Source organism: Epinephelus fuscoguttatus, linkage group LG8 (assembly GCF_011397635.1).
Source record: "Epinephelus fuscoguttatus linkage group LG8, E.fuscoguttatus.final_Chr_v1".
Lineage (NCBI taxonomy): Eukaryota > Metazoa > Chordata > Actinopteri > Perciformes > Serranidae > Epinephelus > Epinephelus fuscoguttatus.
The window spans coordinates 12,801,311-12,818,056 of NC_064759.1; the positions used below are offsets into that span (position 1 = coordinate 12,801,311).

Sequence of the window (16,746 nt, forward strand, 5' to 3'; positions counted from 1 at the left end):
AGAATCTCTAGGTGAAAGTGCAAGATGTCACATAGAGCCTAATATTTTGAGCGGAAAAAGGCCCACCAATCGCCAGCCTAGTTGTGCAGCTACCACTACTAATGAGCCAATGTACCATATAGACTGTGACACTGTCAATGACACAGGCTGCCACTTCAATACCTGACCTTTGTGATCAGCCGATTTCACAATCTTCTTTTGAGTGTTTTCCAGATGGACTCAAGAGACCGACTCGATCTAAAACACAGATGAGAGGACTCACAAGTGGCTCCCTGAAACAGAATAGAGTAGAATATTTTTATTGTCGATGTACATGTACAATGAAATTGAATGCAACCCCACAGTGCAAATATAAGTAAAAAGAGCTTATAAAAGCAATAACAAACCTTAAAGAAAAAGCAAAAGAGTTCTGAACTGAATAAAATAAACTGTATAGCTCTTCCATGGAGGGCAGAGGACAGCCGATAATTAATAACTGTCTGGAGTGCTCTTCTGTGGGCTACTGTGTAGCTGGCATACCACACACATATACAGAACCTCAGCATACTCTCTGTGGAGCAGTGGTAGAAGGACACAAGCAGTGTCTGTGTGAGGTGGTTCTTCCTGAGAAGTCTCAAGAGGAAGAAACTCTTAACACTGTGGTGTTGGCACTCCAGCTCAGGTCCTCCTCAAGCTGAACACCCAGGAACTGGAAATCAGAGACCCTCTCCACACAGTCTCTGCTGTTTTATTCCTCCTGTAGTCAGTGATCAGCTCCTTGGTCTTGGTGGTGTTAAGGACCAGGTTATTGTTCCTGCACCACCCAGGGTCACCCCTCTCCTCACATACAGTACAATAAATTTCCTAACAGACTTAAAACAACAAAGACTTACTGACAGGGTGAAGCAATTACATGTTTTCCCTCAACATTTAAGACAGTAATAGATAAAAGCTAATTCAGGCACACTTACAGATTGCTATTGTTGTAGGTGAAATGCAGCAATGTAGGTAGTTTAAACAAATCAGCAGAAGAAGTGCATAGAGTACACCAGAGTGAAAAAATTTAATTTCCCCTCAGGGATTAATTAAGTACATCTTCTTCTTCTATTAACCATGATCATGATATCTGAAGAAGACTGTGTGGAAAAGCAAGTAAGGGGACCTTGATTTTGGATTGCTACATATAAACATAATGACACTAAATCTGGACCATGAGTTTAAAAAATAACGGTGACACTGATGTGTTTCTTTTTTCAGAGTTAAGTTTAATTGAATCAGCTTAACATATGCTCAGTATTCATTATGGCATTTCATAAAAACTAAATACAGTTCAGTAATATAATTTGAGGAAAAATCAATAGTATAAACAATATAGACATCAATGTAAACAGCATTATGACACAATCAGTATCTCCGTCAGCTGCCTCCAGCTGGGAGCCGCCTCCCAGCTACTGGCTATGTTTGTAAAGCTCACTGCAGACCATATAAATACAATATTCCTGTTATTTCTCCAACAGAGATGTGTGTGTCCTAACAATAAGCTCATATATGTGCCTCTGCTTTCCCAAACAACCAGATTACTTTCTTGAAGTGTGTGTAACTAACACTCAGAGCCGTGAAGCTTTTAACTCTATGTCCTTGTCCCACGTTGTGCTGGGCCGCTTGATTTTGTCACTGATGGTGGAGAGAGTGGTGAGGCTCTCAGGAGGGTCTGGGTCAGGCAGGTGCCAGTGGATGAAAATCAGATACATGAAAGAACCTATAACACCTCCGAGAAGTGGGGCCACCAGGGGCACCCAGAACCAGTAGTTGTAGCACCTGAGGAGCAGACAGAAAGGAGTTCAGATGAGAGTTTGTTTGTTTAAATCAGCATTATTCTGTACTTTTTATAATGTTACATGTGAAAGGGATTGCTCAGTGAGAAACCCGCAGAGAGTAATTACCCAACTCTGCAGCTCTACAGATCTTTTTTTGCCTCTTTTAAGCCCTATGTTTTGGTTTATGGCCTGGTTAATGGTTCAGTGTCATCACATACTCATCACACATTATGTCAGTGCTGTAACGCCCAGCGTGTTTTGGAGTTATTCTGCCCCCTAGTGGCCTTTAATCAATTAATTTAGCTTTAAATAGATTAGATCAAGCACAAATCTTTGGAGCCACACGAAAACTAAAGGGTCATAAAATCATAGAGCATCAGGTTACATTATCAATCATAGCAGAGTCATAATCAGATGTTCTGTAACAAGCTGACACTTCATGTTCCTTTGATCCTGCAGAAAGCAGCTGATAACCTCTAACATACGTGGTTTTCTGGGAAACAGAAGGTCAAAGACCTGTAAGAACGGCAAACAATGTCCCTCTTCAAATGCCACTATTACAGAATGAAATAACTGGTAGATTCATCAGTAAGATGTTTGATAAGTAACACGCATTTTGAAGTTGCCAGCTTGGAAAGTTGTGTGTGTTTAGTGCCGTGCATGTGCGCTGTATATGTAAGATAAGATACTCACGTGAACACCTCAGTGCCCCAGCCTGCACTCAGTGTGAGGAGGCGTGGCCCCAGGTCCCGAGCAGGATTTATTGCTGCACCACAGTTAGCTGACATTGACATGGAGATCCCCAGGACAATCACTGCCACTATGGGAGGAATCAGCTCTGAGGGGGCGGGAGTATTCCTCTTTTCATCCAAACATAGGATGCACAACATCAGCATGCCAGTGCCCACTACCTGATGACACATGTAAATAAATATAGAGTTAAATAAAGGAGGAACTGTCAATGCACTGAAGGTCACAAGTATCCTCCCACTGACCTGGTCAAGGAAACTTCTGCCCAAAGTCAAGTACTCTGAGGGGTATGTGGCAAATATAGACGCAGTCTCATTTGGGCCATATACAGTCAGCACTCCGCCACTGAACTCCATTATAGCATCTGAGACAGAAACAGAGGGAACGTAGCAAACAAGAGAACAGACAGATTGAAACTTCTGAATTTATTCAATCTTTATTACGGAGCCCCTAAAGTCCGGAAAGGTCACATCTTTTTTATCACAAGTTATTATCTTTTGGGAACAAGTTAATTAATGATCAAGTTAGTTAATTAGGTGGCATGTGAGCATGAATGGTCGTCTGTCTCTATGTATCAGCCCTGCAATAGTCTGGCAACCTGTCCAGGGTGTACCCCGTCTCTTAAGTTATTTCCTGTGTTAACTTGTTCCTTTTGTATAATAACTTATGCACGCAAGAAAGTAACTTGAGCACAAGCCCAGGGGTCCAAAGTGTCAGGGCCTTGACTGGCAAAATATCACTCAAATTAAGACATGCCAACCAGGAAGAGACTCGAAATGACCACAAATAAACATATAACGACTACAAAGAGATGCAAAACAGCTGCAAAGAGACTCAAAGAGGCTCATGACCTCAAAGAGACATGAAATGACTACACCAAGATTAAAAAAAGTTACCACAAAAAGATGCAAAGCAACTACAAAGAGGCTCAAAAGGACCACAGAGAGACACTTAACAAATACAAAGACCCATAACATGACTACAAAAAGGGTCAAACCAACCAAACACAAAAAACTACAAAGAGATACAAAACAACAGAGAGATGTATAATGACTACATACCCTTTTTCCTCTTCATTCATTTATTTATTTATGTTATGTGTTATTTCATCTTGTCTTGCTGAGCACTTTGGGCTTAAAATGTGGTAAATAAGTTATTGTGTCATTTATAAATGGGTGAATTATTTATATTTAAGCAGTAAAAGATTCAACATTATCGAGTTATTGGTAAATTTTTATTGTTTAATTTGTATTTTTATGTGCGGTGTTTAAGTGGTGTCATTGCATTCCCTGGGTTAGGAGCTAATTGGTTCCTACCTGCCCTGGTTTTGTGGGGATAGGCATGAGTGATACCCGAGAGAGAGTGAGTGCCTTGCTTAACAGGGAAGAGAAGTTGCTGTATCTCTAAGTTGGGATGTGTTAGTACTGTCTTATCATATTGGTGAAAATTAAATGAAGAGGAAGAAACAAATGTAGCCCGCCTATTACTCATATGTAGTAGAGGTGGTGGGGCCTTATGTATGTCTGTGCCCAGGAGCCCATTGCCTCATACTCTGTTGATGCCTTTCAGGACTTTAGGGGCTCCGTACAACTTTAATTTATCACCTTGTCTGTATTTGAATGATAAAGTGTTCGAGGTGCCAGAAAGACAAACCGTAGTAGACCAGGTAGACGAGCCCTGACGCCATATAAGCCCCCAGCAGCTGGGAGAGGGAGTAGGGCACCAGCCTTCCCCACGGCACCTGGCCCAACACACAGAAGCTCAGAGTGACCGCCGGATTCAAATGGGCACCTACAGAGACAAACAGGAGATGGTGGCAGCAGAAGACAGGAAAGAGGAAGACAAAAGTGAATTAGAGTGTGAGACATTGGACGGTAATGAAATCTCAGATTATTTGTAGCCATATACTGTGTCAACCGGTGGATATCCATCAGAGCGAAGACCTTGAAAAGCTGGACGAGGCCTCAGCGCAGAGAGCGCCAGACATTAGTGTGATAAATCTAGAGTGTGAGGCAGAAGCTGAGCACTGTTGTATTTTATTTTATGTTCATCTTGCAGGGATGTCAGTGTGTGAGAGTGTCATATTTTACTGAGTTAAAAGATCACATAATGGGAAAATTTAGTGTGCATTTTATTTACCTGTGATGCCCTTGGTGAGGTACATTGCTGACATCACGCCCACAGAGAAGGCCATGTTGACTGAGAGGAACTGGCCTTTAGTGTCTCTGCTTGTCTTTACCTGCGCTGCAGCCGAGCAGCCAAAGAGCTTCACAGCAGATAAAAGAGGAACAGAATTAGTGAGAGGAAAATCAGGAGAAATATTTTACACTTATAGGGAACAAAATAAGACAACTTAATCGCTCTACTGGTGACTGATTATTTCTAGGTCAAACGAACTTATCAGTCATCACAGAAACATCTGATGACATTAAAAGGTGATTAATATCCTCTCATGAACTTTGTGATGAAACTGCCCACTTCTTATCTGAATGACCATGTATAAATAACGGTGTGACTCTGAGTCCCAAAGATGAAAGGAAGTAAACACACATAAAGTATTTTATGTATTATCTTCTAAAAGCCACACCTGCAGTCAGGCTTTTTCTGATGAAACTTTACAGCTTCTAATCACTAATTGAAATTGTTTTATTTATTACAGGCCAAGGTCACATTAAAAAAGTTATGGCATCGTAACAATGAAGTACCGAGGCGATTAAAGTTTCTGGCAACAGTAGCTGGCTGAAAAACTGCAGTGATGACATATAAAAGGCCTGTATGGATAATCATGTGGATTCAACATGCGTCATAATGATTACCAGCAATTCAGTGTATGGATTATATTGGCATATACATCATTTTACATTTGCTTATTAGTTCATTTAAGTTTTGCACATCTGACTTTTTCATTTATAGGAAAGGAAATACTGCCATCAAAAAGTATCCTCACCACTCTAATTATAATCCTGGTTACATTGCGTAAATCCCAGTACCAGCTTGATTCCAGGAAGCGGATTAATAATTTATGTTTGCTTTTTCAAACGCTGCCGGAGCATAACTTCAGTCTAAAACTTCACTACTGGTTCCAGTTTCATGTTTCATCAAAATAAACATTTAAATAAATCAAAAAGAGCCTAAGCACCTGTAAAATCTTTGCACATGAGTTTTCATATTTCATACTTTGGTTATTATTCCTCTTACATGTAGTGCTATTCATCAATCGAGATTGTTTTAGTGCGAGTTTCCAAGTGTTGGAGATATCAGCCATAGAGATGTCTGCCTTCTCTCAAATGTAATGGAACTCAACAGCAATGTCTCTTTTCAGTTATCATGACCTGGTTCCTCAAGATAGTCCACAGTCATTATTGTGAGCAGTTTCGTGTACGAACTATTTTCTCTCTACGGAACGACACCCACCCACCAAGAAGGAAGTGTGCATCCACTGAGCTAATTTATGTTACAGCTCAGCTGAGGAGGACACCATTAATGTTTACATCTTGTGCTGTCACGAGCACGAGCCTCTCGTCCATGAGTAGATGCACGCTTCTTTCTGTGCAGTGATACAGTTGGCGGGTGTAGTTTCGTAGGAAGAAAACAGTTTTTGCTTGAAGCTGCTCACAACAAGATCTGTGGATTATCTTGAGTAACCGGGTCATGATTCCTGGAAAGAGACATTGCTGTTGAGTTTTTCAAATTCATTTTTTGGACACTTTGAGCACCACAAGTGAAGTAATATGTAGTTCGATTATATTGGCGAGAAGGTAGACGTCTATAACCAATACCTCCAACACTCTGCAACTCACACCAAAACAATCTAGACTGATAAATAGCACTACAGGTAAGAGGAAAAATATGTATTTTTGAATTTGGGCTGAACTATCTCTTTAAATCTAAGCCATATGCCTATACAACCTGCATACTCACATGTCCAATATACTAAATACAAAATAACTAAGAAATAAATTAAGATACGCCTCTCTGTATCTCTTTTTGTGTTTCATATGTTTTTATTTTCTTACATTTTAGGAGATTTAAATCTGTTCTGAAACAGTGTATACCTTGTTAGTCAATAAAAATGGACAATTAGTAAAAAAAAATTAAAAAAAAAAAATAAATAAAAAGCAAATTCAAAAACCTGTGTGTCACTTACCAGCAAGACAAAAGTTCCCAAGAACTCAGCCATGCACTCTCGCACCAGAGCATTCCTCACCCTCACAAGCCGTCGGTTCAACATTGCTGGAGTTAAATCCCTCTTCTCATCTCACACTGAACTTGTTCTCTGCTCTCAGACAGACCAGCTGTCAGTCTGTCCGTCTCCCCGTCTGTCAAGGAGCTGATATACTGCTGTAAGTGGAGGAGGTGTCAGTGCTGATGCTATTAAAAAAAAAACAGTTTCCTGACTCAACTTCCACCTGAGCATCTGAAGACCTGCACTCTGTATCCTGACTCTTCCGCTTCTCTGCCTTCTCTTTCTCCACAGCTGGTCAAACACTGATGTTCATTTATTGTGTGGTCACACCTCAGGATTGGCTGGCGCAGAGAGCGTAATGTGCCTCAGCTGTTGCATATACTGAACAAGGCCATAAACAGTAAGATTATGTATTGATGGCACTGATAGGGGGCAATAAACCACATCATATGTATACAGCGGAAACCTGCCTACTCCTTTGAAGACCCCAGGTACAGATATTCATTCATCCCGAGGTTTCAATAATCTGAGTTGTGCGAGACACCACAGGTAACAATTACCATCTTGCATGCATACCAATGTTTTATATACTCTTATTTCTCTATTAAAGAACCAGTATGCCTCAATAAATTAACACATGTTTTATGTTTAAACCATAAAATGGCAAAAAGAAACCCTGATGCAGCCTGCCTTTGACCTGTGGGTTCATCTGAATGCGTTTCTATGTGGAATTAAAGTCCAAAAATATCCATTTATGAATGTAGAAATTATATTTTTACTTGTGTGGTGAAACCGTCCTTAGTGAGTGTTAGGTAAGATGGTTGATAGGGAAGCCCCTCTCATCATCAGAGAGCAAGATGTCACCATAACCCCTCTTCACTGAACTTTGGACTCCTAATGGATTATGTAACCAAAATAATTGCTGTGCAGCAGTTAACAGTCGTATTATTGCTGATAATTTCCAGAGAGGCACATGACTGTGGCAGGAAAGAATCTCTTGAGATCAGATAAGATAAAAGAGCCACTGGTGAAACTGCTTTGATATCTGTCATTTTACTGCTATTTTATCTGTAAAAAGGTTATACTTTGAGTTTGGGGATTTGAGTTAAGGTAAAATGATGAAAAAACTCCAAACAGCTTGTGACATCATATCTTATCGCATCTACGCTCGAGGAATATCGCTGTTTGGTAATGTGTAAAAGGACAGATACCTTTACCCTGCTTCTGAGTTTTGTCCCAGGGCTTTTTCTGTGAGCTGATAGCAAGATGATAACACTATATCTCCCTCTGCAGGATATACGAATAAAAAGCATCACATTTAGTTAGGATTTATTAAAAAGCAATATAAACTCTAAATGCTGTCGTTAGCTTCTATTCACAATATATTACAACATATATTTTCATTTACAGGTGCCACATTAATAGCTGAACAAAGTATCTGTTACAAAGTTTGGTTGACTTAACAAATGCATGAGCCGTCAGTGCACTTAAATTCTGGCTGATACAGAATTATATCCCAGGCCTTGAGGTAGATGTAATCCTGTAGATAAAGTAAAAAGTACACACTTTTGACCTGGTCTCCAAGATTATATTTCCTGTAGGGATTTCTCATAATGACTTGTTTTGATGGCATAGGCCCCGGATGGCTCGCTTAATCCATGTCAAGTTCTCAGCCACTAAGGGATGGCTTTTAGCTTCTTGTCCGTCATCAGTCACTGAATGTTGCTCTGCCCCAGGTAGCTAAACAATCTTCATGTTTCCAGATGTTTAAGAGGGCGGCGAAGCACCACGTCCACAGGCCCGGGGGGAAGTCCTCTGATCAGAGTCCAGGCCTCCAGGCGTCTCATCCCCACCACGCTTACACCGCCAATCTCTTCAACCTCATCACCAGGACACACCTTGTCAACAGGACCTCCTGAAGGAGAAAGAGTGGGTATAATGAACATGTATGTATACAAAAAGGGGCCAAACTGAAGCAGCCAAAATGAAAAGGTAATGTAGCATGTGTATGGTTTATAAATTCCCCGAATAGGCACGTTTTAAGGTATGTAAAAATACTCTGCTACGATTGATCATTTGTTTATCACGGTTTTCCTACGTTAAAAAAACTCAGAAAAGGGGCCTGAAGCAGATCTACTCCTTCTCCCTCATTGATACACTCTGCATCTGACCTTGGGCCCTGTCCACCCAAAATTCCAATGTCAGCCGGTAAATCCAAAAACAAATGCCTATTGCTCCAAAGCCCATTTCACCAAAAATATATTTCCTTTAGTTAGTTTCCAAATATCGATTGAGCCACTCATCCCGGGTGTTTTTAGCGACCCTTTGCAGCATTTCCCAACAGCGTTTCAGCCACTGATACCACAGTTTTTACCCACCCTTCATGGAGTTTCACAGCAGTGTTTGAAACTCCAATCCTGGGTTACTTTACCAACCCATCCCTGCTTTTCCAGCAACTTCTGTGCCACCAAATGTAGTGTTTTAAGCCAGAACATGATCCTTTTCCAACTGTAACCAAGAGGTTTTTGTACCTAAACCTAACCACACATTCACCACAGCATTGTTGACAAATGTAAAGTATCTGTGGTTTACAGAAATGTACAATGCAAACATTTTTTCTGGTGATTGGGTTGTCTAACTCCGGAGAGTGTATATTTTCAAGGAAATAGGACTTCAAAGCTATGGGCATCTGTTTTTGGGATAATGGGCTGTCAGAGAAAAGGGCTTACAGTGTGAAGAGACATTTTTTTGGACTAGTGGGGCTTTGGAATTTTGTGCCTCAGGGGAATGGCCGATCTCTCTGTACTGACAACTACGCTCTGCCTTGGAGGGTTTAAGGTCTCTTTGCCGATGTTATGTCAAAGTCTCTTCCCCTGTCAATATGTGTCTTCCATGTTAGACAGCAACTGGCCTTTGTAAAGGTGATGTACCTAATCTAGGTTGCCTGGGGTATATTTGAATCTCAGATTTTAGGGATGTATACAGACATCTCCCGTTTTAGTAAAGGAATTTGATAAGACCTCTCTGGTGACAGACTTTGCAGAGATACAAGTCGTTTATAGTCAAGGTCAGATATTTTAGGGGTCATAAATATAAGAAAAACATATTGTTTAGTAAAGGGTATATTTGAATTTTAAATCTTAATTCTGACAGGGTTGCTTAACGTATAACCTCTTTGGGGAATGTAAAAGATATGGTGTTCAAATGAAGTTCAAGTCTCTGAGCTTCAGTTCTCACCCTGGAAGATCTTCTGCACAGTGAGTGGTCTGTTCCCCAGAGTGGAGTCCACACCTCCCTCCAGACTGAAGCCCAGATCCCTGCTGTTCTTCTCCAGACGCACACACACACGCTGACCTGAGAGAGCACATAAGCAGAAAAACCGAGATCAGTATCTGACTTTAAACTGATTCAATACTAATATCTTTTCAGAACTCAGGTAAAGCACGACCTCTCACCTGCCTGTGTTGGCTCCTGATTATTTGTCTGTGCTCCCACCTTGCAAACACCACTACTCTCTTCCCTCCTCAGGACAACCACCCCCATCTCTCGAGTCTTTGCTCTCCTCAGGATCCTCAGGGCCTCCCAGTGGGCGAAGCCACACAGTGCCGTGCCGTTGATCGACAGGACCTGGTCGCCTTCCCTAATGGAGCCTTCCTTGGCTGCAACACCTGAGTGAAACACCCTGTGAACCTGTAAAGAAGACACAAAGGGACAAATGAGGAGACTGAGAACAATCTATTTGAAGATTTTTTTCAGGAGAATGCAGGAAGGAGTGTTTTCTTACAGTGATAGGCTTGTTCTGATCTTTGCCTCCCGCCAAACTGAAGCCCAGTCCCACTCCCATGTCCTTATGGAGAACCACCACCTGCACATCGTTGTAGTCCTGCAAAAAGGGAAGGCAGAGAGAATGAGAAAGAAGTCGTAGTTACACTCTTCTTGTGTTTTCCTGATTTTGTAGTTTGAATTTTGCATGGGAAAAGTGACATAATTCATGCCACAAAAGCTGCAAAATTACTGATGCTGTTGTTTGTACCTGTAGGTTGTTGTCCCCCACGCTCCTGACATCCTCCAGGAGCCTGTCAAGCTCCTCACTGGGCATCACAGACACACAAGACAGGGCTGACATGTCTGAGCTCAGCGAGGCTGTCCGATGTTTAGTAGATTGCCACTCATCGCTGTCAGTCTCTGACTCATAGTCAACTCCAGCAAAGTTACAAAGTTCTGAAAGACTACAGGGAGGAAAGAAAAAAGTTCTGGGGTTAAAAAACTGACGTATTGTTGGAGGGAATACTTCCAGCTAATCAAAAATGTGGTACTACAAACGGTACACACCTGACACAGAAGCTCCTGTGATCTGACTGGCTCATGTTACTAGTGATGGTCACCGAGGACTCTCCAGAATCTGAGTCATAGTTTGAATCCTCATCCCTCTGCGTACTCTCATCATCGTCCTCATAATCATCTTCGTCGTCATTCCAGACCTTTATCTCTGGGGTCAAACCAGCTACCCAAGCATTCAAGTCCAACACCTGCTTCTTCGCCTTTGGACTGGATGTGCTGACATCTGAAGAGATGAGATCAGGGAGGTTGCTGTAGGAGGAAGTGGCGAGGGGCTGAGGGAGAGGTGGCAGATCTGGTTCAGGAGTTTTGGCTGCTTGTGTGGTAACAGAAGTACTTTTATTTTCACCGTCTGCAATGGGAATGATGTTTTGCGGTTGCGTGGTAGGTGAAAGAGTAGGTGAGTTGTTTGGAGAGTTTGTTGGAGTCTTGTCGTCGTCACTAACAGGTGAAGTGACATCAGGCGGTGTTGTTTTCTGTACGTAAGTGTAAGTGTCACTAGAGTCGGACAGTAAGGACGGTAGTTTCTCGCTTGGTGTCTCAGGGCTTGAGATTTTGTGGAAATCTGTTTCATCGATGTAAAAGTTTCTCCGTTTTTCTTGAGCTCCTTCACCTAGAGGGATTTCTAATGTGCTCTTGAGTCTGGAATATTTACCAAAATCTTCGGCATAACCACCACCACTTTCTTTTCCCTCATTCTCAACCAAATCACTCCCTCCTCTTTCTTCCCTCAACAATCTCAGTCCAACCTCGTCCACTGATAAAGACCTGTTTGACCCAAGTTTCTGTCCTGCTCCTGACGCCTTCTCCTCAGCTTTTTCATTGCCCTCCCCTCCTTCTTTCAACCCCTCCCACTTGTATCTCAGTCCACCTACCGCTCTTGCTGATCCACTCTTTTTCACTCCATCATGAGCCCTGCTGAGTTGTGTTGGCACAGAGAAGGCCCGTCTGGGCAGCAGGACCTGTCCTGTAGCCAAACCCTGAGCTCTCTGTGAGAGAGCCTCAAACTGATTTATCTTATTTCTCACACTGGCTGCAGAGGCGGATGACAACCTCTCTGGGAATCGCTTCCTCTCTATTGTTTTCACTGCCAAGTCCACTGGGTTTGACTCAAACACGTCTTCATCAGTGCTGCTACTCTTTGATTCATTTTTTTCTTTTGCTCCATCATTTGTCTCTTTTTCCGTCTCTTCATGCAACCCAGTGTTTTCCCTCAATGGCTCATTTATTCTATTAGTCTCGCTCTTCATCCCGCTCCAATCCCAACTCCCACTTGCTCTTCTCTCCCTACAACCAGACGAATCTCTCAAAGACACTGATCTCCCTTCTTCTAAGAAACTGTTGGACTGCAAAGATGGAGTAATTCCTGCTGCAGCCCTTGCAGATCTTATCTGAGCTGCTACACAGTACCTGCTCCTCGCTCTGTCTAGAGACCTCGTGCCCATTTCCTCTAATCCTCTATGCCAGTTAACGCCCCCTTCCTCTGAATACTTACCCTGGACCTGTCCTTGCCATTGTATCCCTGACAATCTCTCCCTGGTCCTGCTCGTCCTCGGAGAAAGTGAAGTCTCAGAACCTGACATGTCTTTTTGTGTCCAGGTGAATGAGTTCCTGTTTTGCAGTGGACTTAAGCTGCTTTTGTCTTCAGAAGAGAAACGCCTGGGGAAGGTTCCCCCTGATGCCCTCTCATATTTAGAGGTAGAGGAGTCCCTAGTTTTGCTGGAATCCTCCGTTTTTGCAAAACCAGCTGAGCCGTAGAGTTTCTCTATCCGCTCCATTATACTCTGACCTCCTTGAGGCCCACTCAAAGATGTCCCTCTGACACCAGAGCCAGGTCCAGACAGGGACCTCAGCCTAGTGGGGAGAGAACTGCCCCGACTGGTCCTGTCCAAAGTCTGACTCACGTGACTCACTGGGCTCCTCTCTTGAACATTACTTGTAGCTGCAGAGTTATAGGCCTGTATTGAAGACATCACCCTGCCCCTCAAGCCTTCAATTCCAGTCCTTCTTTCATCCAAGCCACTTTTGGTTGAAAATGCATAGTCAGCCCTTTTGCCATAATCGGGACTTGATGCCCCCGATCTCCAATCTAAACTCTTACTTCTGCTCGGCAGGTTGTATCTCCTCCAGTCTGTCCTGCCCCGGCTTTCAGATGCAGGGTTAAAGTTTCCACCTCTGTCAGTGCCAAACTCTGTGATAGTTTTGTCTGCTGCGCCATTCTGGTTCAGCTTGGTAAACGTTTTATGGCTTGACATTTCCTCCTCCTCACACTGACCTATGACACTGCTGCGACTCCCAGTCCTGGCTTGATAACCAGTGACTGTGGGATCCTCCTCCTTGCTTGTGCCATTTGCGCCAGTGTGCGTCTCGCATCTCTCTCTGTTGCTGGCTTCCTCAGCACTTTCCTTCTCCTCTAAAAAACCTGTGGGTTTCCTAACACCTGGCCTGCGAGTGAGACTGTAAGAGGGAGAATTAGCTGAGCGGACAGTGAAGCGTGCTTCTGTCCTCTGCCCGCTGTACTCACTCACTCGAGTAGGGAGCATGGACAAGTCCATTGTCTGAGAGTAAACAAAGTTAATGACCTACTGTCAAGTGCCAAATCCCAAAAAGAGAGCGGGAGAGTGAACTTGATATTTAAGCGATTCCAAGCAACTGTCTTTTGGGCTGCAATCTGGAAGCAGTTTGTCTGAATGCTGCAGCTGTGTGTGTGTAAAAAAGCAGTGAAATGGCAGCACAATTACAGCCCTCACATTAGTTTCTTGCACAGCAACAAATCGTGCATTAAAAAGCTTGATATTTCAGCAGTACTCCTGATGATTCTCTGATTTGCGGCCTAGAAGAGATGACTCCTCTGGGCTCCTTTCCTTGATCTCTTGCCGTTCTGCCCCTCTGAGTCTTCAGTTCCCCAGCACGACTTCAGCGAACAGCTCCCGTCGCCTGCCAAGCATAAAAATGTACAAATTTCCATCCTGAGAACGGATTGGGCTGGAATGTTGTGATATGTGGATTGTGGTCACTCTGGCTCTTCAAAATGGTCAAACAGAATCACAGAGTAGTTGAGGACAGTGAACTCAACATGTTATAGAGACACATGAAGTGGACAGTGAATGGAAACGATAAGAAGAAAAAATCAAAGATAGAGGGCCAGAGGAACAAGTTAGTTGTGTCAGTTATGTCATTTTGCAATATGTCCCTACTCTCCTGACATTCCCTTCATACTGACTCAATAAGCCCATTCACAGGACGATGGGACTCAGATAATGCACACACACACACACACACATCATAACGGCTGTTTACACAGGCAACATACTCATGACTACCTGTCAGCGTCAGCTAAACCTGAACCAAAAACTGGAAAAACTCACCTAACTGCAATCCACCCAGTAAAAACAATGTATTAAAGTGCCACATTAGTCTCTGTGCAGTGCGTATCGGTCTCACAGAGCCACAACTGAAATCTTGTAACAGTGGAAATGATCAGATAAGGTGGACAAAGATGGGAACAAAGTCACTTTGATTTACATACAGAGTTAGATAGCGTTACTGATGGACAATGGCTCATGAGGGATATCCGAGGTCACAGCTGTACAAGACAGACACTGTCAGTAAGCCAGTGGAAACACCTTTGATTTTTAATCAGGTCAGAATTAGTATCTAATCATCTCTATTGACATCAAACACAAATAGGCTGTTGATTCACTGTACAAATCCAACAGGGCAACAGCATTTGATAAGCACTGCCTGCATGATTACATGAAGCTGTTTAGGTTCAGCATGTAACTTTGAGCAACAGCCTCTGAGGTGCTTTCCGTTGCAGGTGAGTCTGAGTGTCGGTTTACAGAAACACCTGTTCTCCTAGGTCACAAAGCCTCCCATCTGGGTAACCTGGGTAACACTGCATGGTTTAATTTAAACGCCAACTGAACAGCAAGAAAGACCCAAATGCACCCAGGCAACAGGCACAGAAATACACACGCTTACTTCCCCACATAATCAATAATTAACTTATTAATGACACACTCACACACATGTGCCTTACCTTCTCCAGGAGTGACCTCTTTGCTTGTCCTAAACCACTGTGTTGTCATGTGTTCATAATGAAGGCAGCGCTCTGTAATGACATCAGCTCCTAACTCCTCTCTCCCTCTCTCTCTCTCTCTCTCTCTCTGTCTTGTCTTTCCATCAGCTTTGCATGATGGAGTGTGTACAGTGACGCAAACCTGCCACACTGGTTTATCCTCTCGTCCTCTCTGTCTCTCTTCCTCTCTGTCTTTCTCTCTCTGTCTCTCTCTCTCTCTGTCTCTCTTTCTCTCTCCTCCCCCTCCTATTGTTGTTTTCTCCCTCTTTTCCTCTTCTCACAGGGTAGCATTCCTGACTGCAGTTCAATGTGTCACCCACTAAACGGCTCAACAGGGAGTGCACATACACACATGCACACACACACATACGCTTACGTACACGCCCTGCTGACGCTTAAAACTTCAAAACTTCAAACTCCCTCTCACAACAGCATTTCATAGCTCAAGGGAGAGGAGATACAGTTTGGATAATTGTGTGAAATGCAACAAGAATGACATTTCCCAACACAGGCTTATAATATCACCCCACCTCAAGGCATCATCTGGGCTGAGCAGGTATCAAAATACATAATAACAGAGCACCTTTAATTAGGACCAGAGACCATAAAGCGCTCATGTGGACCCAGAAATACCAGCAGGGATTAATATTGTTAAAAGTGCACTTCTCATATGACATATGTTCAGCAAAACAAAACTACACTACAGATCAGGACTGTAATGTTAACTGAAGGACAAAAAGATCAGAGAAGAGGAAGTAGAGGAAGATGAAGAAGAAGAAGAAGAAGAAGAAAGTATTGCTTGTGCTAAAATAGGATTCTGTAAAGTGGGAATATGAACAAACAGCCTTTGAATCGCAGATGTGCAAACAGCAAACAGACATAGATATATAAAGTCAAATACACACCACTACTTACAGTCTGGGTTGTTATGTCGAGGCTCATGTTCTTACAGCTGCTCTTTTACATGCACCTGCTACTGTCTTCCGTTGAGACAGAGGAAACTGTGGTTACTTCAGCATGCTACTGCGCCAAAAAGGGATGTCTTAATGTCTCTCTGTGCCTGTCAAAAGTCAGACTGAGTCAAAGGCATTGATCCTAACCCTAAGTCTGAGGAACCCAGTGATCCAATCAGTGATTAGCCATACAGACAAGAGGGGTGGTAGGTCGCATGGTATGCTCAGGACAGAGATAAGTCTGTGAGTAGGGGTAAATAGCTCCAGCACGACTCCACAGACACCCACCCTTGTTCCTGACAGAAGAATGGCGCTCAGTGTCTCTGCAGGATGGATGCAAATCACTGTGCGCACAGGCACACTGGTTCTGCATATTTCATCCCTGGGGTGTAGGACTCAATGGACCATGTGAGAGAGGGCAGTTTATGGTATTTAATCAGTAGATCGTGGGGTATAAATAGTCTATAATTCAGTTTCAAGTGACACAAAAAGAAACTGAGCAATTTAATGGTCTGCAGCTAATGGAAGGATTACTGAATGGGCCTACTGAGCCCAAAGTGTGAGGTGGGCCCCCTGGTCCTCATGTGCAAAATGACACTCAAATCAACCTGTACTGACCAGGAAGAAATTAAAAATGACCAC

General features: G+C 43.0%; 2 protein-coding genes across 4 annotated transcripts; both read right to left on the reverse strand.

Moving 5' to 3' along the window:
* Positions 1-1,404: 1,404 nt before the first annotated feature.
* Positions 1,405-7,001, reverse strand: aqp10a (aquaporin 10a). The gene is made up of 6 exons (XM_049583796.1): positions 6,694-7,001; positions 4,686-4,812; positions 4,200-4,337; positions 2,792-2,910; positions 2,490-2,707; positions 1,405-1,797 (listed from the first exon to the last, which is right to left on the reverse strand). Exons 1-6 carry the CDS (start codon positions 6,775-6,777, stop codon positions 1,587-1,589), a joined length of 897 nt encoding a protein of 298 aa, XP_049439753.1. The 5' UTR covers positions 6,778-7,001; the 3' UTR covers positions 1,405-1,586.
* Positions 7,002-8,049: 1,048 nt separating this feature from the next.
* On the reverse strand, positions 8,050-16,289 carry si:dkey-92i15.4 (uncharacterized). 3 transcript variants are annotated; one of them, XM_049584256.1, is made up of 7 exons: positions 16,067-16,289; positions 11,065-14,007; positions 10,766-10,961; positions 10,517-10,615; positions 10,188-10,422; positions 9,970-10,086; positions 8,050-8,647 (listed from the first exon to the last, which is right to left on the reverse strand). In XM_049584256.1, exons 2-7 carry the CDS (start codon positions 13,623-13,625, stop codon positions 8,484-8,486), a joined length of 3,372 nt encoding a protein of 1,123 aa, XP_049440213.1. In that variant the 5' UTR covers positions 13,626-14,007; positions 16,067-16,289; the 3' UTR covers positions 8,050-8,483. The 3 variants fall into 3 exon arrangements, with proteins under 3 accessions (XP_049440213.1, XP_049440214.1, XP_049440215.1); XM_049584257.1 differs by lacking the exon at positions 16,067-16,289 and adding an exon at positions 15,113-16,040; XM_049584258.1 differs by lacking the exon at positions 16,067-16,289 and having other exon boundaries at positions 11,065-15,039.
* Positions 16,290-16,746: the final 457 nt, after the last annotated feature.